Source organism: Hemiscyllium ocellatum, chromosome 7 (assembly GCF_020745735.1).
Source record: "Hemiscyllium ocellatum isolate sHemOce1 chromosome 7, sHemOce1.pat.X.cur, whole genome shotgun sequence".
Classification (NCBI taxonomy): domain Eukaryota; kingdom Metazoa; phylum Chordata; class Chondrichthyes; order Orectolobiformes; family Hemiscylliidae; genus Hemiscyllium; species Hemiscyllium ocellatum.
The window spans coordinates 94,777,052-94,800,944 of record NC_083407.1 but is presented as its reverse complement, the minus strand read 5'-3'; the positions used below and the strand labels follow the sequence as shown (position 1 = coordinate 94,800,944).

At 45.0% G+C, this 23,893-nt stretch overlaps 1 protein-coding gene across 2 annotated transcripts in view; it reads left to right on the top strand.

Annotated features, from left to right (window-relative positions):
• The window catches only part of ahr2 (aryl hydrocarbon receptor 2), a 148,670-nt gene that overhangs the window by 112,628 nt on the left and 12,149 nt on the right, over nucleotides 1-23,893 (top strand). For both annotated transcript variants that reach the window (XM_060827515.1, XM_060827516.1), the window contains 6 exons: nucleotides 1,315-1,430; nucleotides 11,708-11,797; nucleotides 17,583-17,706; nucleotides 19,214-19,344; nucleotides 20,016-20,218; nucleotides 21,383-21,492. In XM_060827515.1, the coding sequence (XP_060683498.1) occupies nucleotides 1,315-1,430; nucleotides 11,708-11,797; nucleotides 17,583-17,706; nucleotides 19,214-19,344; nucleotides 20,016-20,218; nucleotides 21,383-21,492 (774 nt within the window). The remainder of the gene's footprint in view (nucleotides 1-1,314; nucleotides 1,431-11,707; nucleotides 11,798-17,582; nucleotides 17,707-19,213; nucleotides 19,345-20,015; nucleotides 20,219-21,382; nucleotides 21,493-23,893) is intronic.

The following is a 23,893-nucleotide window of genomic DNA, read 5'->3' as shown; positions in this document are numbered from 1 at the left end:
TCGAACCTTTGTCCCTCGATAACATTTTACTTATAAATCTGTCTTATAGCTCTATATCCACCACACCTGAGGAAGGAGCAGAGCTCCGAAAGCTTGCAATTTCAAATAAACCTGTTGGACTAAAGTCTGGTGTCATTTCATTTTTGACCTTGTCCACCCCAGTCCAACTCCAGCATCTCCACATCATCCACAAGATGTACTGCAGTCACTCACCAAGGCTCCTTCGACAGTTCTTTCTAAATCTGCGGCCACTGTCCACTGGAAAGACAGAGGCAGCAGATATGTGAGAGCACCAGCTCGCAGATCCCTCTCCAAGCCCCGCACCATCTGAACGTACATTGCTTTTCTTTCATTGTCATAAAGTCAAAATCCTGCAACACTTCCTCACAGTGCGACTTGCATTCCAAGGTGTACAGTGGTTTAAAAAGGCAGCTGACTGCCACTTTCTCAAGGGATTTTCAGTGAGCAATAAATACTACCTCAGATTGCATGCATGGATTAAAAAAGAACTGAATTTGACCCTTTTTTAAAATTCTGACGGTACCATTTGCTGTCAGGCGGTAATCATACAAGTTACTCTCCCTCTAGCAGGGAGAGTAACTTTGTTGCAGAGGGGTTTTCAGTAGGTCTGCTCCCATTATTAAACCCTGCAAATGGAGAAGTATTTTAGAAATGCAGCCGTCGAGTTTACTTCATCTCCTGATGAGGTGGCAGTGCATCTGACCCTTGTAAACCTCAGGGGTTTCAGAATAGCTGTTTCAGTTTGCTGTGGGAAATTCAAACCTTTAAAATGTTAGGTGAATTGTGAATGTTATAGACTTTCTGTAAATTGTTAGACTTGTGAATGAAGCAAAAGTTTTCATGAAAGGACAGACGGGCCTGGGAAGTGTATAAATGGGCTGTTGACCTGAATGTGCTGCCAGTTCAGAGTCGAGAGTGTGGCGCTGGAAAAGCACAGCAGGTCAGACAGCATCAGAGGAGCAGGAGAATTGACGTTCCGGCATAAGCCCTTTATCAGGAATGAGGCATATGCCCGAAACATCGACTCTCCTGCTCCTCGGATGCTGCCTGATCTGTGCTTTTCCAGCACCACACTCGACTCTGATCTCCAGCCTCTCACTTTCTCCCACTGTACTACCAGTTCAGGTTTATTAATCTGGCTGCTCAGAATAAACTCATGTCCAATGAGAAAAAGCCACCTTTCATGAGTAATTTCTTGTCTGACGCTAATTGTTTTTCCTGAAAAGCGAGCTGCGCATTGTTTCACAACACTGTTTCTTTTCTAAAGTGTCCCTTTGTTTGTATTCCTTACAGCCAGCATCAAGAGGAGCAGGGCTGGCTGGGTGACGGACAAGCCCTCAGCACACTTTCAAGGGAATGGACAACAAAATGGTCAGCCAATCATCTCCGAGGGAGATCTATTGCTCGAGGTGAGGAGAAATATAATACAAGAAAGATGAAGCACCACTGGGCAGATGAATTATTTTGAAAACTGCTTATGATCCCTTGATTTCATTACCCAGGGCATACTTCCCAGTGCAGTGTGTTGAGGAACATTAGGGACTTCTACAGAATCTGAAGCTGGAGAAGAGCCTAACCTTTTAGGACAGTCTGAAGTACTGGAAGGGTTGGGCTTGTCAGATAGTTATGCAATCTGAGGTAGTATTTATTGCTCATTGAAAATCCCTTGAGAAAGTGCTTTTTTAAACCACTGTACTCCTTGGAATGCAAGTGGCACTGTTAGGAAGAGTGTTGCAGGACATTGACTTTAAGATCTGATTTTGATGATGACCAATTGGGCTGCTTCGTCCTGGATGGTGTCAAGCATTGTGACTGTTGTTGGTGATGGATGTGTCCAGACAATTGTGGACACTCCTACCTTGTCGTAGTTGTGGGTATGTTCACCAAGCTGGGAAGTTGATTTGCAGACGTTTCATCCCCTGTCCAAGTGACTTCAGTGCTTTGGAGCCTCCTGTGAAACGCTGCTATAATGTGTTTTCTGGAATTTATTTGGTTCCGTTCCTGCTGCTTCTGATTGTTTGTTGTAGTGGCCGGGTACGTTGGGTCAAGGTCTGTGTGTTTGTTGATGGAGTCTGTGGTTGAGTGTCATGCTTCCAGACACACTCTGGCTGTGCTCTGTTTAGCTTGTCCTGTGATCATTGTGTTGTCCCAGTCAAATTTGTGGTCCTTGTTGTCTGTGTGTATGGCTGCAAGGATAGCTGGCCGTGGTGTTTAGTGGCTAGTTGGTGTTTGTAGATGCTAGCTGTCTGCCTGTTTGTCCTACGTAACATCTCGTGCAGTCTCTGCATGGAATCTTGTAAATTATGTTTGTCCTGCACGTGAAGGGTATTGGATATTTTGTCCTGGTGAGTTGTTGTCTGAGTGTGCCTGTCAGTTTATGGGCTGTTGTGGATTCCAATGGTCAGAGAAGTCTGGCTGTCAGTTCAGAGACACTTTTTTTTATGTACGGTGACGTGGCTAGTGAGTTAGGTCATGCCATGTCTTTGTCATGGTATTTGTCTGTAAAGCATCTGCAGATGATGACCAGGCTGATCATTCCCTAAATGCGTTCTGTGTTGCATTTGAAATGGGAGCTGTACTGGGGTAGTGATGATTAACAACAGGCCTATTGGAGTTGAGGGATTTTATTTTTATTTCTTCATGAAGTAAGGATTTTGCACAGGATTAGCAGTTATACCAATTCTTAGTTGGCCTTGAGAACTTGGTGAGCTACCATCTTGAACCGTCATAGTCCATGTCGTGGAGATATACGTGTACACTGCTGTTCAGGAAAGGAGTTCTGGGATTTTCATCTGATGACAGTGAAGGAAACATGATATGTTTCCAAATCGGGATGGTGAGAGACTTGGAGGGGAACTTGCAGGTAGTAGTGTTCCCAAGCCTCTACAGCCCCTGTTCTCTAGGGGGCAGTGATTGTAGGTTTGTAAGTTGCTGTTGAAGTCTTGGTAGGTTATTTTCCTGCATCATGTAGATGGTATACAGTACTGTTATTGTGTGTCATTGCTGAAGTGAGTGAATATTAAACATGGTGGATGAGCGCCAATCAATTGGACTGCTTTATCGTGGATGGTGTCAAGCATTGTGACTGTTGTTGGTGATAGATGAATCCAGACATTTGTGGACACTCCTACCTTGTGCCTAGTAGATGGTGGACAGGCACTCAGGAAGTGAGCTACTCACTGCGGGATTTCTAGCCTCTGGCCTGTTCTTGTAGCCACAATACTTCTGTGGCTGGTCTGTCTTTTGAATCCGTGAGCTATTCCTTAGGGAAAAGGTGGGCCTAACAGTGCCACCTGGAGGTCAGAAGAGTGGCATTTGGGCAATATTGATGAGTAAGGTTTTGGGAGCAGTTCTTCCAGGGCCAAATGGTATGGGGTTAGACTAGATAAGGCAAATAACGATGGGGAGGGTGTCAAACCTGTGGTGGAATAGCTTTGTCAGTAATAAAACTTGTAAAGGGACTGGAAGCAAGCCCATATAAAGTAGCATGATAAATGAGATACCCAAAGCAGGCCAGAGCATGAATGGCAGTGGGGATGTTCATGTGAATGAGGAAGTGAGGTAGGAAGGGGAAGGTAAACAAAAAGAGGGCTGTTATCATGGGTGGCTGTTATCATGAGGTGGACAACATCTCTAATTAAAGACAATAGGGAGGGAATCCTGTGAGGAGATTGGCAAGGTATCTGAGAGCTCCCTGCAGCTCTCAATGGCCTTCCTGAAGGGTGGAAGGGATGGATGACGGTGCAGTGCCTGAAAATGGAATAGGTATCTGATGAGGTGACCTTGACCCTCCATTTTCAGCACTGGCCTTGCCTACGTTGATGGGTGCCCTTGCAGCAAATAACACTGATCTAGACACTGCTGCCTACTGATGAGCCCTGTATGTTAGTTATCATTGGGTAAAAAGAAGGGGGCGCTCTTGTCCAGTGCCTGTCGTGACCTCTGGGGAGAATTGGCTGTACAGCAATGAAGCAAAGTCATCGTCGTATTGTTAAAGGAGCAGCATCTAATCTGTGCACAGCAATCTCCCACAAACAGCAATGTAACAATAAGAATAAACTCCTGGAAATCTGAAATGTGGGCAGTGGTGGAGAAACTCAGTGGGTCAGGCAGCATCTGTGGAGAGAAATAGAGTGGACATCTCAATACGATGAACCTGAGCGTTATCATCTAAGTCAAAATTTGAACTATGTTTCTTTCTCCAGTTAGATCTCCTGAGTTTCTCCAGCACTTTCTGTGAGTTATGTAACAATGACCAAACCATCTGTTTTTGCTGATGATGACAGCAGGACAAATATTGGCCATGTCACTGGGGAGAACTCCTGTGAAACAGCGCCTTGGGATCTTTCCATTTTATGGGGAGCCCTCAGCGTAATTTTTTTCCCCCCGAGAGATGGTGCCCCCAATGCTGCAGCTCTTCCCCGGTACTGCACTAGAATGTCAGTGTAGATTTTTGTTTGTGTTCCAGTCTCTAGAGTGAGATTTGAAATCCCAGCCTTCTGAGTTAAGAGGTGAGTATGCGACTCACAGAACCATGGCTAACATTCCCAGCATGCAGCTGGTCATTTGATGTGACCAACATGACTGGGGTACCCTTGATATCTCTCCCATCCCATTGTGCTGTTTCATTGTCCCTTTGACAAGGGAAAACGGTGCTCAGGCCATTTCAGTACTGATTTGTGATGCCAACTTGAATTTTCCTAGCCAACCCTTGGGAATTATTCAGTGTTGTGCTGTTTCCAGAGCACTTCCACCCCCCCCCCCCCACCCAACTTCTGTAAGTTCATGTTGCTAAGAGGAAATTTTCAGGTCGTTTCTCTTTCCCAACTCCCTCTCTTTAGTAAAAAGCTTGGAAATTCTTTAGTCACGATTGGCTTGATGCTGAGCTGAGTTTGCAGATAATAATCAGCTAATTTACATTCCACATTCCAAAAAAAATTGTTAGAACTGTAGAGTCGTAGAATCGCTACAGTGTGGAAGTAGACCATTCAGCCCAGACTGACCCTCCGAAGAGCATCCCACCCAGACCCACCTACTCTGTCCTTATTCCGTCTGGCCTACACATTACTCCAGACCCATGGCAATGAATCATGGACTTGTACAGGATAGAAGAGCTAGCCAGCTAGCCCCATTCACCAGTTCTATCTCCATAGCCCTTTAACTTCATTGCTTTCAAATATATCTCCAATTATCTTTTGAACTGTCCAATGGAATGCACCTCCACCACTCTCCCAGAAAGCACACTGCAAATCCTAACAACTGAGTACAGAATTTTCTCCTCATTTCACTCCTAACTCCCTTGCTGATGCTCTTGAAGTCATGACCCCTCATTACTGACATGGAAACAGAATATCTTCCTCACTCTCTATCAAAATGGTCCATAATTTTGAACACCCCAAAAAGGTCACCTCTTAATCTTCTCTGCTCCAAGGAGACTCAGGCCAATGTCTCTAATCTTTCATTGTATATAAAATCCTTCATTCCCGGTATCATTCTGGTGGGTGATTCTTAATGGGAAACAAATGCTGACCTGGATATTGACATCCACCTTCCATTACCAGTGTGGCCCCATTGGTAAGGCCAGAATATCTGGCCGTGAAGTTCACACGAGCTGGTGAGAATGACTGGCTGGCTCACTGGAGCATTTCAGCAGGCAGCTGGCATGGGGCCAGACTGGGCAAGGACATCCGCTTTCCTTCCCTAATAGATGTCTGTGAATCCTGTTTAGTTTCACAAGAACCTGCTAAATTCATGGTCAGTGTTGTGATACAAGCTTTTCATTTTCAATGTGTTTAATTGTGTTTGTGTTCCCCGGACTGCCAAGGTGGGATTTGAACTGCTGCTGTTCCTGGATCACTAGTCCAGGCTTCTGGATTTCTTATTACGCTGTGCTACTGTGTACTTTGTAATATTGTGACAGCTCAATACTGTATATTGTTGCGTATTTGAAATGTTCTTTAATGGCTGTGTTTGTGGCCATTGTCGCCACTAGATGGCGAACCACATGCCCATGCCAAAAAAAATCTTACCAGCCCTGCTCAGGGGCTTTACTGTTGTAACAGGGGTGACCATTAAAGCTGTTTAAAGTAGCAATCTGAATGGAGTCAACTCCTATCCACTAGCTATTACCCTGATAAAAGTTGCATTAGGGAATCATTAGATGCAAACAGAGAAATAAATGTGTCATTCAGTTAAGATGGGACAGCAGTCATAGCCTATACCTATAAAACAAGGGTCATCAAAACAGACTTAATCCAGTTTCATTTGGGATATCAGCATAAATTTGCATCAGAATCTAGATTAAAGCAAACCCAGTGACACAGAGGTCTTTTGTACGTGTACTGATGGCTGCAGGCAGTATCCTGAATGTATCAAAAGCAGAAGTTGCTGGAGAAACTCAGCAGGTCTGGCAGCATGCGTGGAGAGAAAGCAGAGTTAAAATTTTGAGTCCAGTGATGCTCCTTCAGAGCCAGGGTTATGGTGAAGGAGAAGGGTCACTGGACACCATGTTAACTTGATTTCTCTGCACGCATGCTGCCAGACCTGCTGAGCTTTTCCAGCAACCTTTGATTTTGATTCTGATTTCCAGCAGTTCTTTGGGGTTTTTGTTTGGTTGGTCTCCCGAACGTGTTGGGAACAGGTGCTCATTTCTTCCGGAATGAAATTTAGCTTCTCCTCTTTGCAGGTAGTCAGATTGTTCATGTTTAAATAGCTGTGTTAATCTCCATGGTTACCATTTTCTTTCTAATTTATTTGTTTAAAAGAACATGGATGTTGCATTTATTTCCTGTCCCTGAATGACCTGGGGAAGGTGGTGATGGTAGTGAGCTGCTCCCTTGAGCTCACTGCAGTCATTGGATTGCAGGGAGACCGTGGTTAGGAAAGGATTTCTGGGGTGTTGACCAAGTAATAGGTGAAGGAACAGTGATATAGTCATAGAGTCATAGAGATGTACAGCATGGAAACAGACCCTTTGGCCCAACTCGTCCATGCCAGTCAGATATCCCAACCCAATCTAGTCCCACCTACCAGCACCTGGCCCATATCCCTCCAAACCCTTCCTATTCATATACAAATCCAAATGCCTCTTAAATGTTGCAATTGTACTAGCCTCTACCACTTCCTTTGGCAGCTCATTCCATACATGTACCACCTTCTGTGTGGAAAACGTTGCCCCTTTGGTCTCTTTTATATCTTTCCCCTCTCACCCTAAACCTATGCCCTCTCGTTCTGGATTCCCTGACTCCAGGGAAAAGACTTTGACTATTTATCCTATCCATGCCCCTCATAATTTTGTAAACCTCTATAAGGTCTCCCCTCAGCCTCCGATGCTCCAGGGAAAACAGCCCCAGCCTAGTCAACCGCTCCCTGTAGCTCAAACTGTCCAACCCTGCAACACCCTTGTAAATCTTTTCTGAATCCTTGCAAGTTTCATAACATCTTTCGATAGGAAAGAGACCAGAATTGCAGGCAGTATTCCAACAGTGGCCTAACCAATGACCTGTACAAGTCAGGATGGTCAATGGTTTGGAGAGGACTTTGAAGATTGTTGGTGTTCCCATTTATCTGCTTCCCCTTGTCCTTCGAGGTAGTAGATGTAGGTTTGGAAGCTGCTGACAGACAACATTAGTGTTTTACTGCAGTGTGTCTCATAGATACATGATGATGAAGAGAATGTATTGGATGTGGTGCCAATCAAAAAGGCTGCTTTATCCTGGATGGTGTCACCCATCCAGGCAAGTGGAGAATATCCTATCACACCTGACTTGTGCCTTGTAGATAGTGGATCAACATTGAGGAGACAAGGGCTAACTCACCACAGAATTCCTAACTTCTGACCTGCTCTTGCCCCCCAAGTTTTTATATGGTGAGACCAGGTGAGTTTCTGATCAATGATGACTCCAGGATGTTAATAGAGGGGATGTTCAGCACTGGTAGTGTTCATTGAACATCAAGTGGAGATGGTTAGATTCTCTGTTGTTGGAGATTGACTGTCAGTTGTGTGGCTGTAATGTTACTTGTCACATTCCTAAGGTCCAGTGGGTTTCAGGCACAATATGCTCAACCTTTCTTGGCAAGCCCTCCAATCCAGGAAGCAACCTCATGGACTTTTTAAGGCCGTTTATCAGCCTTAGCCTGAATGCTGTCCACCTCTAGCTGCCTGTGAACATGCACTACACAATAACGTGGTCAACTCTTGACTGCCCTCTGAAGTGACCCAGCAACCCACTTTTGTTGGATTCCCTCAGCTTCTCGAGGGAGACTCGACATGGGTAATAAATTCTGGCCTTCCCAGTCTCTCTCACATCCAATAAATCAATAAAAGAAGAAAATGTCAAGTGTTCTGTATTTATATTCAAATAGTTAGCCACAGGCTCTTGTAACAAGTGTGGCTGCCCAAACCACCACGTTCAGGGACTAGCACACTCCACTATTAGAGAATGCTGTCAAGGGTGGGAGATCCCTGTATCTGGTTTTTGTGGGATCCTTATCAACATTGAGCACCGTTAATGTTTAATGCATCCTGCAAAGTGTGGAACCTGAGCTTTTTTTAATGGGTCAACAATAGACTGGGTCAAGAAGGTCTAATTATCTTGGCAGTGATTGAAAGTTTAATGGTGCCTCCCTTTACTTAAACTGTTTTAGAGAGCTGAGAGCACATTGTTTGGAAGGAAAAGGTTCCCTTGCGTGACTTGGGGCTGTATTTACATTATTTGTTGGCAACCATTTCCCATATTGGAGCAGTGTTAGAACAAAGCAGTCATTAATTGTGAGGGGATGTTTATCGGCACTAATGATATTATACTGGGTGGGGTGAGGGGGGAGGTGCTACTAGAATGCATTGTGCTTTATAGAATGTAGTATTTCGGGGGGGGGGGGGGGGAGGAAAACATGCGACGGGATTACTCTGTGCGATTAGCCAGGCAACAAAGAGAAATTGGCAAAAAAACATAGATTCTGTCTTGCTGCCATGCATAGAAAGTGGAGGCATTTACATGTCAGCTGAGGTTATCAGTACCAGCTGGGCACTGTGATTTAACATTGGCATTTTGCTGCCATTTCTAACTTTAATTACAGATGCCAACCATTGCACTCCTCTGCCGTTAGCTGCAGTGGCCAGTCCGGTGGGTGATGGGCAGAGAAGGTCTGTGAGGTTGCTTCCTGGGTTGGAGGGGTTACCAAGAAAAGTTGAGTATGTTGTGCCTGAAACCCATTGAACCTTAGAAACCTGGGAGAATATCTCAGAAAAATATAAGATCCTGAGGGGGTTTGACAAGCTGGATATAGAGAGGACATTTCCCCTCACGGGGGAGTCTGGAAATAAGGGGCACAGCTTAAAGAAAAAGGGGTTTCCCACTGGGGATTGAGGTGAGCAGGAATTTTCCTTTCAGGTATGAGTCAGTCTTGGAGTTTCCATCCACAGGGAGCAATAGAAGCTGGGTTATTGAATATCTCTTATCCTGTATTCCACCTCGCACAGTGTTGATGCTAGAAATGAACTGTACTGCTGCAGGGCTATGGCCAGGATCTAAATCGTAATCCTGATCCAACTTTCTTGGAGGCGGATTTTGTCCTTCCAGGAATATCTGAAGAAAGCAGCAGCAAAGTCAAAGCCAGAAATAACATACAAACCAAGTTCACTGGTTAAATGGGGAGACAAAAGGCTCCAGACCTCAGCATGTGTCCTGTTATAGTCCACAGTAAGGTACTGAACAAAGGCAGGCGTTGTGTTGACTCTCAGTTGAATGCAACAATAAGCATTATAACTGGAACCTTCCCCTCAGCCGCTCTCCCCTGGATTGCTATCCTCATAAATATCGTTCTGGCACCCATCAGTCGACTGATGAAAAGCCACTAATGGGTTGAATACATCCAATGTTGCACCTCACTTCCCCTCTGCGTTGAATCTATCTGTTGGTCACCTCCAATTTCAGCATCCTATTTGATGCGCCCTTCCTGACCAAGAAGCACCAGCAGATGGTCTTTGGATCAAGGATTGAGAACCAGCGGAAGTTACCAACATGTTCCTAGTGACAAAGGCTGCCTGATCAATGGCATGCTTTGAAATGCCACTCTTGAGAGTGCTTCTCACTAAACAGACGTGGGACAAGCCAGGGTTCCTGCGCGGCCTACCTCTACTGCTAGGCCCTCAGTACTAATGCCTTATGCATTTGTGGAGCATCCCAAATAATGAGTATCCTTTCCGAGGGATGGGATTAAATGGCAGTCTTATCACTTTACAGTCAGCAAATGAGGCCGTTGTTGCATAGTTCTGGGCATTTGCATTTGCTAAATAAATAATAATGAAGGCTGATTTTTCTTTTTGATTGACAGGGAAATCGTCAGTTATAGGGAGGGCAAGGAAATGGAGTCAAAGTCATGATCAGATCAGATCAGATTAGATTGAATGGCAGATCAGCTTTGATGGGCTGAATGGCCTGCTCCTGTTTTTTAATGCTGCTATGACAGGCCATCTTTTGGCAGTAATGGTGGATCAGCAGAGCTGTCAGAAAATGTTGGTACAAGGAAGGACATCAGAGTGCTGCTTTAATTTCATATTCTGAACACAGTGCTGCCATAGGATAGCATCCTTATTACAATGTCCCACCTTATTCCATTCCCATGGTTTGCTATGCATATGTCTGACCATAAATGGATGTAGCACTGGTGCTTTTGAATCGATGAGAACCAGAGGCTACTGTGAGTCGCGCTAAATTCAGTTACTGATCTTCAAACCTAAAAATTAAACCCTGATATGAAAGATCAGGCAGAGACCAAAACAGATTCTTTTCCATCTGGCAAGGCATCTTATGACTCTGGAAAGGTTGCTAGCCACCATGCTTTCATTCCTGCCTTGTACAGTTTTTGTTTCCCTTTTTTTGATCTTCTGTTTCTCTCTCTGCTATTAGTTATTGGTTGAATTGAAATGATTTGCGCTGTCTCAAACTGTTCCTGTTGGTGTCCTGGTCACAGGTTGGCATTAAATTGCTGCCAAAAGATGGTCTGTCATAGCAGCATTAAAACCAGGGGCAGGCCATTTGACCCATCAGAGTCATTCAGTATCTCTGGTGGAGAGGTCATAAATATGGCTGTAGTGGTCATGATTATTGCATTATGGGAGGAACCCATCTTCAGGTGAGCTCTGTTACACACTTACTGGGCGATAACACACACTGCTTTAGCTGGACTCTTGTGGCACGGTGGTAGTGTCTTTTCCTCTGGACTGGAAGGCCTGGGCTTAAGTCCCACCTGCTCCGGAGGTGTGTTGTAATGCATGTGGACATGTTGATTACAATTATCTACACAGCTCTACTTTACATTTAACTGAGTGACACTGGCCTGAGGCAGCAATGTCCAATGCTGATGGACTGACAAAATTAGAGTAATGTTCTCTACCAGACACTGATAGTTTTATTGTTGACAATTTGAATAAAATCACCCAAAAATAATTTTTGGAAAGTGCTTCTCTATTACAAATAAAATAACTTGAGTTGGTGTGTTCTAAAGATATTTTCCATGCATTCAAATTGGGATTGTCATAAATGCAATTAACTGTAGGTTTGGATCATTGTGATCCACATTAGTTGAACTTAGCAGTTGATAGTTTCTTGAGTTTCAGATGTCAGTTGTTGCTTTCAATGTTGGCTATTGCTGCAACTTATATTCCTTTGCCCTCTTTTGAAAGGCTCTGAATGGATTTATTCTGGTCATCACTGCTGAAGGATATGTCTTCTACGCGTCTCCTACCATCCAGGACTATCTTGGCTTTCACCAGGTGAGTCTGAGATCTTACGTCGAAAAACTTGTGCAACCGAAACAGCTGTGGTAAAGCTCACGCTGTTTGTTTGTGGGGCTGGGCAGTCCAATGGGATTAACAGATTGACTGACTATCATTGTCTCTGTCTCTGGTTACAAATGCTCAAATCAGCCAACTGGACAGGGCATCATGAAAACCCCCTCATTCTTCATCAAAACTAGATGAAGAGTCTGTCTGACAGTATGAGCTATTTTTCAGATGTTGATTTTCCTTTAGTGTATTTTTGTTCTTAATATCTTTCTTGTCGATTTTAGTTTTAGAAATGCTTTACTATTACGTGCTCTTGTACCACAACCCTCCACCATCAATGGCTGTCCCTTTATCTGCCTGGCTGTAAACTCTAGATTTCCATCACTTCACCTTTCTGCCTGTCTTTCCTCCTCTTCAGACAATTCTTACAACTCACTTTCTTTTGACTTAGTTTTTTGATCATCTGACCTAATATCGCCCGATGCGGCTCAGTACTAAATTCTGTTTGATAATACACTGAGATGTATTACAGTGCTGAAAGTGCTATATAAATGTAAGTTGTTATCTATCCGGTGAACAGAATTTTCAATATTTAGGTCAGTCTTTGAAATGAGATGTGTATATCTTTTAAATGAAAAATGTTAAAAGCTCATCTAAAACTGGCGTATCAAAAGAAATGTCCTTTTATGAGCTTCGATCTAAACAACAGGCTTGCTGTTAAAAATTTGTAATCTGCTATGTCTAAATCCCTAAAATAGGGGACAGATATTTTTTATAAGTCTTTGGAGTTTGGAAGAATTAATGATCTAGTTGAAAAATGTAAAATTCTTAAAGGCCTTGAAAGTGCATTTCCCCGAGTCAGAACGTGTAGAAAAACACAGAGTCACAGTGTCAGGGTAAAAGGGTGGCCATTTTGGACTAAGGTGTGGAGGAGTTTTTCATTTTAAAAGGTTGAGGGTGTTTGGAATTCTCTACACTGGGGAGCTGTGGATGGCCAATCGTTGAGTATATTGAAGACAGAGTTTTGGGTATCGAAAGAATTGAGGAATTTGGGGATTCTTCTTTGGGGACACAGTTTTGGGGACAAAGGAAATAACAGAGGAGCTAAACAGGCATTTTGCTTCAGTCTTTATAGTGAACATCCTGTTAATACTAAAGAAGTAGGGAGGGAGGCAAAATAAAAACAGCTAACTATTGGCCAATTGTTCTAACATCCATTGTTAGAATTGTATTAGAATTAAGAAAGTAATCACAGAACATTTGGAAAATCATAATCTAATTAAACACAGTCAGCATGGCTTTTGTGAAAGGGAAATCATGTCAGACAAATTTATTAGAGTTTTTTTGAGGAAGTCTCCCCTAGAGTGGATAAAGGAGGACCGGTAGATGTGTTGTATTTGGACTTCCAGAAGACATTCAAAAAGGTACCTCACAAAAGGTTGTCATAACATAAGAGACCAAGGTGATGGAGGTAATTTTCATTGTAAGGTACCTTGGCATGGATAGAGAATTGACTAATGGGCAGGAAACAGTGAGTCTGAATAATGGGTTGTTTTTCAAGTTGGTGACCTGTGACCATTGGGGTCCCCCAGAGATCAGTGCTGGGACCTCAACTGTTTATAAATTAAATGACCTGGAGGAAGGAAGTGAATGTTCTATAGCCAAATTTGCAGACAACACAAAAGTAAATGGACAGGCAAGTTTTGAGAGAGATACCATGAGCTTACAGAGATAGATTGATAGATGAAGTAAACAGGCAAAAAATTGGCAAATGGGAAAATGTGAAGTTGTTCATTTTGGAAAAGACAGAAAATGAACAAAATATCATCTAACTGGAGAGAAACTGCAGAAAGCTGGAACACAAAGGGGTCTTGGGGAACTTGTGCACGAAATGTGGGAAGTTGGCAGGTATGGTGCTATGGGTGTCACCGAGACATGACTGCAAGGGGATCAAGGCTGGGAACTAAAGATCCAAGAATGGAACTCCTTTTGAAAGGACAGGCACAGGGAGCATGGTTTCTTTTTTAATAAGAAATGAAATGAAATCAGTAACAAGAAATAATAGACTTGGAAGGTGTAAAATCTGTCTGGATAGGGTGGAGGAACTGTAAAGGAAAAAAGGCCCTGATGGGAGTTGTGTTCAGGCCTCCTAGCAGTAGTCAGCATATGGGGAAGAAAATAAACTAGGAAATTGGAAAGGCATGCATTTAAGGCACTCTTATGATAATCTCTGGGGACTTCAATATGCAGGTAGACTGGGAAAATCAAATTGGCAGTGGATCTCGAGAAATTGAATTTGTGGTGTTTCTGTAAAATGTTTTTTTAGAACAGCTTTTGGTAGGGCCCACTAGGGAACAGATCAATCTGTATTTGGTGATGTGTAACAAGGCAGACTTGATTCAGGAGATTAAGGTGAAGGAACCCCGAGTGGAGGCAGTGACCATTGCGTGACAGAACTCACCCTGCACTTTGAGAGAGAGAGAGAGAGAGAGAGAAGCTGGAAACAGATGAAGCCGAGGATCAATTTCTGGGAGCTGTTGGAGGTCTTGGTCCTGGAAGAGAAGTCATTGCCAGTGATGTTATGGCTACAATTGGATAGAGAGGAGGAAGCCATGTAGAGCTTAATGGACTATGGAGGAGAGCCCTTGAAGAGGATGGTATGGTCATTTAAGTACCAGTAAGCTTGAGGGATCCTGGTCCCATTACTGCAGTGACCAAATCTGGCATAGATTGATGGAATGAAAGACTTTTGACTTTATTGACTGAAAGGGCAATCTATACCAATTCCCATTATCAAGTCTATAGGACTGAACAATCCATAATTCAGCACAAGTTAGCATCGAATTGAAGAGACTGCAGGAAGCCAAATGTAGGAAGGAGAACGCAGAAGGAGCTGTACTGGTTGTGACTTACCTTCTAGTTGGAAGAAGCTCTGTTTGATGTTTGGAGGGTGTTAGATACACTTTAAAACCTGTGGTATACCAAATGGATCTGACTGGAAGAGTGGTGTTAAACAGGGAGTTCTACTCCATATCGAACATGTGCTATGTCTGGCTGAAGTAATATAACAAATATCATCTCCTGTACATTTGAAAAGTGTAAGATTCCGAAGTTTCTAAGAAAGAAATTATACCTTGAAATAATAGAAGAGAAACTGAAAACTGTTGCCATAAATTGTGCACAAATATGTTTGAATTTTGACATTAAATGAACTGCAACTAATTGTTTAGTGTTTGCAATGCTGGGAGTTGTGAGCTTATTTGTTTTGTGATGCAGAGTTTGTAAAGGAGAGGTCTTTGAGTCGAGAGGTTGAATTTCAGAGGGCAATTAGAGGGGAACACAGCCTGTGTCCTTGTTTATCTTCAGTGTGACGCAAGCACAGGGTTTGCTGTTTCCCATTCTGCAAAGTTTATATTTAGGAAGCTTTGTGGTTTTGGCAACTGGGCATCAACTTTTCTTTCAGTGCACTGAGGCGCCGATGGAAAAACGTGGGTTGTCAGAGGCATGACCTCCAAGTGATCTCTACAGGCCAACTTGTTTTTTTGTGTTGTCATGTTTCAGCCATTGTATTTGGGAGTTCAGTTCCATACTGGAAAGGGGGGAGAGGGGGGAGGTGAATATGGAGCTCTGACTGCCTGAGGGGTGGGTGCAGAGCTCTGTCTGGTGGGTGGGTGTCTGGGGAGTGGACACAGTGCTTACTCCTCCATCGGGAGTGATGTTTCCTGAAACTTGGAGGCAGCCCTCCTTGTTGGTGTGTTGTCAGCTGGAAAGAGACTTCTGAAAGAATGAGATAATTTGAAAACAGCCATTCCCATCCTCAGAATCAACCTCTGCAGCCTTGCTGAGGGTATTCCAATATCATAACTAGCAGCATGCTCAGCAGAAATGATGAAATCTGAATGGGGCTAGAGGAAACTGATAGCTACCCTTCTTTTCAAAAAGAAATCAATGCATGCAAAGTAAAGATGTATGCTTGGAGTTCAGCTCTCCTTGAATGGTGCAGTGCTCTGTGTTACCTTTGCAGAAAAACCACTTGGATCATTTCCCATTCCCTGCTGCTTCAGGGACATTTACATCATTCAAGGGTCACCAAGGTATGAAGAGCTTTGAGTGCACTTCGATAAATGTAAATCAGAAACTGCTGCTTCAATAACATGTCAGAAGGCCTCTGCCAATGGAGCGTCACAGTGTGCTGCTTGACCTTTTGATTTGGTCTTCAAAGGCTTTTCTCTCACTGGGTTACGTCCAGCTTCGTCAGGCTAATTGCGAAACAGTGGAGTGAGAGTTCAGTGTGTTCTTGGCTTCCCTGTTCGGCCTGCCTTGGAGTTCTCTGAAAGTGCCTTGACTCCATCTCCACGTGAGAAGCAGCTTTGACTGCTGCATCCCACACTCCATTTCCTCACCCCTCGATCTACTGCCCTTGTCCTAGTGAATGCTCTCAGTCTCACTTAGCACCCATCCGACCACGCCAGAATGGGATAGATTGGGCATTTTCAACTCGGCAGGCACTGACTGGTAGTGTGTCACTGTGAATGAGTGCCCATGAAAAGAGATTTTTTTTTTAGTCATGGTGCATTATTAAGCCATGCTGTTTGGTCTGGTGGTCACTTGGCAGTGAGGAGGTAGTCACGCATGAAGACATGGTTGTGGAATAACATTGCAGGTACTTGACAGATCCTAATCCAGTCCCCTCTGCTCGATTTAGTGGATGCAGGATTAGTCAGGATTGGAGTCTGCGCTTCGTATTCCCACCCAGAATTCCCTCAACTCCTCAGCATAACCAGGGTTCCACGTGAGGGACAAGCACTCACACATTGAGTCCCAAAGAGACTCACCTCATGGAATACAATGTTGAGAGTTGTCTCAACCTTGCACCTTTGCCTCAATTTTGCCTAACTCACTTGTTTTCAGTTTTTTGATGTTTTTTACTCTGCTTCTGTCCTTGCCCTCTCTCTTTCTCTCACAATCTTAATCTTCCCTTTTTGCTCTCCTTTGCCCCTTTTTCACAATCTCCTTACCCCCTCTGCCCAGCTTTCTAGGCCTGCTTCTCTTCCACCTCCCCACCCCCCCCCACCCTTCCCACCTTCCTTGCCGTCCTCCCCCTCCTTCCCCACCCCCATTCCCTTTGTCGCCACCCCTTCCCCACCCCAACCTCCTTTCTCACCTCCCCCTTCCTTACCCTTTACATGCTCACACTCCCCCTTTTTCCAGTGCACGTTCCCCCACTCCCCCTTCTAATTTCAGACGCAACATTAACTCAATAAGCAAACAGACCTTTCAGGTGGAAAGATTCCAAGTACTATTTCGAGGCGGGGTGAGGGGCGGGGGGCGCAGTTACTCCCCAGTGTCATGGCTGACATTAACCTCTCAAATCGACAGCATCACTAAAACACGGATGGCCTGGTTGTCAGCACCTTGTGGAAGTTTGGTGTGCATAAACTACATAAAAGTAAATCATTAGTTTTGGCGACGGGGGGGTGATTAATCTCTTTTTTTTCTTTTGTTTATCTTTCCTTTCTTATATGTACAACATGCCTCGAATCTCCCTGCTCCCCCACTTTCTGATGAACCCACTGTATAGTTCCAGCGGCTGTTGTCTTAACGTTTGGATTTCCAGTTTTTCCAGTTTTCCTTTGTATTTCTATCCTGGCTTTGATCGTTTGCTGGCAGGCACGCTCGGAATTTATGTTGTTTTGGTTTTGGCTGACAGGGGGCCTTTATTCTCGGTTGGGTGCTGTCTGCCCAGTTGATTGACTCTTCTGTTCTTTTGCAGTCGGATGTGGTACACCAGAGTGTCTTTGAATTGATCCACACGGATGACCGAGCAATGTTCCGACAGCAGTTACACTGGGCCCTGAATCCACCTGCCTGTCAGGAATCCGACCCCCGAGCAGATGGTGAGTTATCGAATAATTTGCCGATTGATATCAAAACCCCACAGTTAGCCGCAGATATTCCTTTGAGTCAAGTCGAACACGCTGGGAAATGTAAAGGAAATACGCTTGATGGACAGGGTGGCACGGTGGCTCAGTGGTTCGCACTGCTGCCTCTCAGCGCCAGGGTCCCGGGTTCGATTCCAGCCTCTGGCGACTGGCTGTGTGGAGTTTGCACATTCTCCCCGTGTCTGTCTGGGTTTCCTCCCACAGTCCAAAGATGTGCAGGTCTGGTGAATTGGATGTGCTAAATTGCCCATAGTGTTAGGTGCATTAGATCGAGGGAAATGGGTCTAGGTGGGTTACTGTTTGGAGGGTCGGTGTGGACTTGTTGGGCTGAAGGGCCTGTTTCCACACTGTGGGGAATCTGTTTTACCGAATGGTTACAGGACCGAAGTGGTAAACTCAGCCCATCATATCCATGCTGGCCCTCTATAACTTGTCCCGCTCCCCTCCTTCCGTGTAGTCCTGCCAATTTACTTTGCTCCGGCTGCTTATCGGTTCCCTTTGGAAAGCCACAGTGGACCTCGCCTCCGCCACACGTTCTCAGAAGAACAGCCATTCCCACAAAGAAAAATGTGCAAGTTGTACCAAGAGTGCTTCATGTTCGACTAGGAGAAAGTGAGGACTGCAGATGCTGGAGATCAGAGCTGAAAAATGTGTTGCTGGAAAAGCGCAGCAGGTCAGGCAGCATCTAAGGAGCGGCAGAATCAACGTTTCAGGCTTATGCCTGCTCCTTTGATGCTGCCTGACTTGCTGCGCTTTTCCAGCAACACATTTTTCAGCTCTGCTTCATGTTCAACACAGCTCAGGAAGCTCTGGATTAATTTGTGCAGGAAGGATTTGCAGCGGCGTCTTTAAAGGACATCACTGGACGCTCAGTTTGAACAGAAGGTTTTTGTTTTGTAAGAAGGCCTCCTGTAAATCGCAGCCGATTGACCGCGCGGTTTTACAGCCTCGGGTTAGATTAGATTAGATTCCCTGGAATCAGGCCCTTCAGCCCAACATGTCCATACCGACCCTCCAAAGAGTGACCCATCCAGGCCCATTCCCCGATCCGATATTTACCCCTGACTAATGCACCTAACACTCTGGGCAATTTAGCATGGCCAACTCCATTGACTTGCCCATCTTTGGATTGTGGGAGAAAACCGGAGAACCCAGAGGAAACTCACGCAGGCACTTTATTAAAGTGCAAACTCCACTCAGACAGTCGCCTGAGGCAGGAATTGAACCCGGGTCCCCGGCGCTGAGGCAGCAGTGCTAACCACTGAGCCACAGTGCCAACCAAAGAATTGGGATTGGACTGTATAGTGCATTAGGTTCATTGCTGATTTTGGAGGGCCGCTGCAGGCGTGACTGTGTGAATGCGCTGTAACAATTTCCCAATTAATTCTTTTTCTTTAAAATTCCGATCACCCATCTTTGTGTTTAACTTTCTAAAACCTCCTCTTTTTGTTTGACTACCTAGGTATTCCAGAGAACCACAGCCTTTGCTCCAGGGTCATGACTTTTGATTTGCCACCTGAGAATTCCTCTTTCATGGAGAGAAACTTTATCTGTCGCTTCCGTTGCCTGTTAGACAACTCTTCTGGCTTTCTGGTAAAGAATACAGTCTCGGCTCCATTCCTGCCCCCATACATTATGTTTGGAAGCAAGTTGACCCTTTGTGCAAAGAGCACTCCCCGTCGGGAGGCTTGCTTAGTGAGTTTGTTGAATGCTGAGCTCTGGGTACCCGGAGTGTCTACGATTGGCACCCCATCTGGGTTTGATAGTTAAGACGTCGCGTTGCTCTCCTCCACGTTCCTGTGCTGACAAGGCCATGTGATGGGTGTTGCTGCTCCTGTTACTCAACCCATCCGGACGGAGATTGGTTTTCAGGTCAGTCCACCTTGGACTTTGCATCTGGACCACAACAACTTATACGGCGCCTTTACTGTTAACGAAACACTCCAAGGGGTTCACAGGAGTGGTGTAAAACCAAGTGTGATGCTGAGCCGCACTGGGAGATATTAGATCAGGTGACCAAGCTAACAGGAGGGAAAAATTAGGTCAAGTAGTGACCATTTGGTTAGGTGTGAGGGTATGTAGTGGAAATGACAAAATGCCATATGATGTAGTGTAAAATCAGGCCTCTATGTTGGCATGCTGCCTTCAGGTGGATAAGCCACTCTCCTGGGTTTTGAGCACCGGAGTTTGTGGGCCTGGGCTGGAACCAGTACATTGTGTCGCCTGGTTGCATTTTCATTCATTGATTCTGTATTTTGTCGCAGACGCTGAACTTTCAGGGCCGGCTGAAGTTCCTACACGGGCAGAATAAGAAAGCGGAGGATGGCACTCCCATTCCCCCTCAGCTGGCTCTGTTCGCCATGGCAACGCCTCTCCAGCCTCCGTCCATCCTGGAGGTGCGCACCAAGACGCTCATCTTCCAGACTAAGCACAAGTTGGACTTCACGCCGATGGCATGTGACACCAAGTACGTTGTGTGGGGCGTTACGGCGTGGATGGGACTGTAGATGTGAACAGTAATTGAGAGTGTGTCAAACAAACTGAGGTGCTGGTGGGGAGTTGGGGAAAGCAGTCGGTGATGGTGACCATCAATCAACTGGACAGTCACTAATATCCTTACCCAGTCTGACCAATGTGTCACTCTCGAACCCTCAGTCATGTGGTTGACCCTTAGCCGCTCTCTGAAATAGTCAAGGCATCTGAGGGAGTCAAAGGGCATGTGTTGGAAAAGCACAGCAGTTTAGGCAGCATCTGAGGAGCAGGAGAATTGACGTCTCGGGCATAAACCCTTCATCAGGAATGAGGCTTGTGGCCCAAAGGGGCCTGAGAGAGAAATGAGATGGGGGTGGGGGGGGAGGTAGCTGGGAATGTGATGGATAGAGGATGGGAGCATCTGAGGGAGCGTATCCAATTATCTTTGACCCAACCCTTCAAGAGCTAGCTGTCCTACGTCTGCGATGGTATGTTGGACTGCCAGCCAACCTGGAGACCATTAAATCAGAGTGGAAGAGTATTATCCCTGAGCTCAAAGAAGGCAGGAAGATGAATTGGAACAATGAGACCCACCATTATATTCAAGAAGAGCTCTCACAGCTACCTTCTCGAGGGCTACTAGGGATGGGCCATAAATGCTGACCTAGCCAACAATGCCCACATACTATGAATTAATCCCATGGGTTTATCAGTTTTTTTTTACTTGGCGTCAGTCAATTAGAAAGCCCTTCTTGGTTTCTCTCCTCTCTGATACACGTTGACTCATAGTGGTGCGGTGTGGTGTGGTGTACTGTAGCCCACTACATGAGCCTTCAGAGAGTATCAGGAGCTCTCTCAACTGATAGCTAAACAAGAGCACAGCCAGAAACGGTTGCTCTTTCAGGACAAGGGAGTGTTAATCCTGGCTTTGCCCTACAAACCCCAGGGAACTATTTGGGTTCACACAACATCCGAATGGAGTGCAGACTGCAGATTTGAACACCCTGTTGCTAGAGAGGGCAGGTCATTTAATCCAGCTCCTGGAATGTGGGGCAGGCACTGAATTTCGACCTCACTCACCTTCGAGATAGTCCAATGTGTGGTGTTCTCACTATCCGGTATTGTTCACTTATGGAGTGCTGTTGTTCCACTGTTACAGGAGCAAGTTTGTGCTGGGTTACACAGAAGCAGAGCTGTGTATGCGAGGCACAGGCTATCAGTTCATCCATGCTGCTGATATGATGTACTGTGCTGATAATCACGTGAGAAGTGAGTATAACCAAAGGACACCTTTCAGTTATACTGAGAAGCGATGTGTTCTTTGACCATTTGAGTCCAGAAACCAGGCAAGCTATCTTTCGGCGGATTGGCCATGCCAAATAGTCCATAGAGTCCAGGAATGTGTAGGCTGGGTGGATTAGTCATGGGAAATACAGGGTTATAGGGTTAAGGTTGGGATGCTCTTTGGAGGGTCTTTTGGGACTCAGTGGGCTGAATATCCTGCTTCCACATTGTAAGGATTCCATGGTGATATGAGCATCTGTAAATTGGATGATACCAAGCGTGGGTTTGACAAAACTAAGTATAACGTGAAGAATGAGAAGAAAATAAGGCTGCAATAGTCATTTTACATTAGCAATTAATGGCATCCTACTGGGTAATGTCGGAGTCCTCTTGCCAATTAATGTATTTGGATTCACAGAAGACGTCATGGGGCCCAAGAGTACATTACTCCTGTGGTAGTATCATCTTTCCACAAGAGGGAGGGATCTGTCCAGTGAAGCAGAAAGCTATGTGTTTGCAGAACACACATTTTAAGACACACACCTTAAACAACTACAGTAGATCGTCTAATACCAGAACTCAGAGTCATAGAGATGTACAGCACAGAAACAGATCCCTTGGTCCAATCCATCCATGCCATCCAGATATCCCAACCCAATCTAGTCCCACCTGCTAACACCTGGCCCATATCCCTCCAAACTCTTCCTATTCATATACCCATCCAGATGCCTTTTAAATGTTGCAATTGTACCAGCCTCCACCACTTCCTCTGGCAGCTCATTCCATACACGTACCACCCTCTGCGTGAAAAAGTTGCTCCTTAGGTCTCTTTTATATCTTTCCTCTCTCACCCTAAATCTATGTCCCACCCCAGGGAAAAGACTTTGCCCAATTATCCTATCCATGCCCCTCATTTTGTAAACCTCTATAAGGTCACCCCTCAGCCTCCGACGCTCCAGGGAAAACAGCCCCAGCCTATTCAGCCTCTCCCTATAGCTCAAAACGTCCAACCCTGGCAACATCCTTGTAAATCTTTCTGAGTCCTTTCCAGTTTCACAACATCTTTCCGATAGGAAGAAGACCAGAATTGCACGCAATAGTCCAACAGTGGCCTAACCTGTACAGCCGCAACATGACCTTCCAACTCCTGTACTCAGTACTCTGACCAATAATGGAAAGCATACCAAACCCCGCCTTCACTATCCTATCTACCTGTGACTCCACTTTCAAGGAGCTATGAACCTGCACTCCAAGGTCTCTTTGTTCAGCAACACTCCTGAGGACCTTACCATTAAGTATATAAGTCCTGCTAAGATTTGCTTTCCCAAAATGCAGCACCTCGCATTTATCTAAATTAAACTCCATCTGCCACATCTCAACCCATTGGCCCATCTGGTCCAGATCCTGTTGTAATCTGAGGTAGCCCTCTTCGCTGTCCACTACACCTCCAATTCTGGTGTCATCTGCAAACTTACTAACTGTACCTCTTATGCTCGCATCCAAATAATTTATATAAATGAGGAAAAGTAGTGGACCCAGCACCGATCCTTGTGGCACTCCACTGATCACAGGCCTCCAGTCTGAAAAACAACCCTCCACCACTACCCTCTGTCTTCCCACTTTGAACCAGTTCTGTATCCAAATGGCTAGTTCTCCCTGTTTTCCATGAGATCTAACCTTGCTAACCAGTCTCCCATGGGGAACCTTGTTGAATGCCTTACTGAAGTCCAAAGATCACATCTACCATTCTGCCCTCATCAATATTCTTTGTTACTTCTTCAAAAACTTCAATCAAGTTTGTGAAACATGATTTCCCACGCACAAAGCCATGTTGACTATCCCTAATCAGTCCTTGCCTTTCCAAATACATGTTTGTCCTGTCCCTCAGGATTCCCTCCAACAACTTGCCCACAGTCAACATCAGACTCACTGGTCTGTAGTTCCCTGACTCTCTTTACCACCCTTCTTTGACAGTGGCACCATGTTAGCCAACCTTCAGTCTTCTGGCACCTCACCTGTGACTATCAATGATACAAATATCTCAGCAAGAGGCCCAGCAATCACGTCTCTCGCTTCCCACAGAGCTGTAGGGTACACCTGATCAGATCCTGGGTATTTATCCACTTTTTAACCAGTTTCAAGACATCTAACTCTTCCTCCTCTGTAATCTGGACATTTGCAAGATGTCACCACCTATTTCCCTACAGTATCTTCCCACCAATCTTCCATATCCTTTTCCACAGTAAATACTGATGCAAAATACTCATTAAGTATATCCCCCATTTTCTGTGGCTCCGCACAAAGGCCACCTTGCTGATCTTTGATGGACCCTATTCTCTCCCTCGTTACCCTTTTGTCCTTAATGTATTTGTAAAAACCTTTTGGA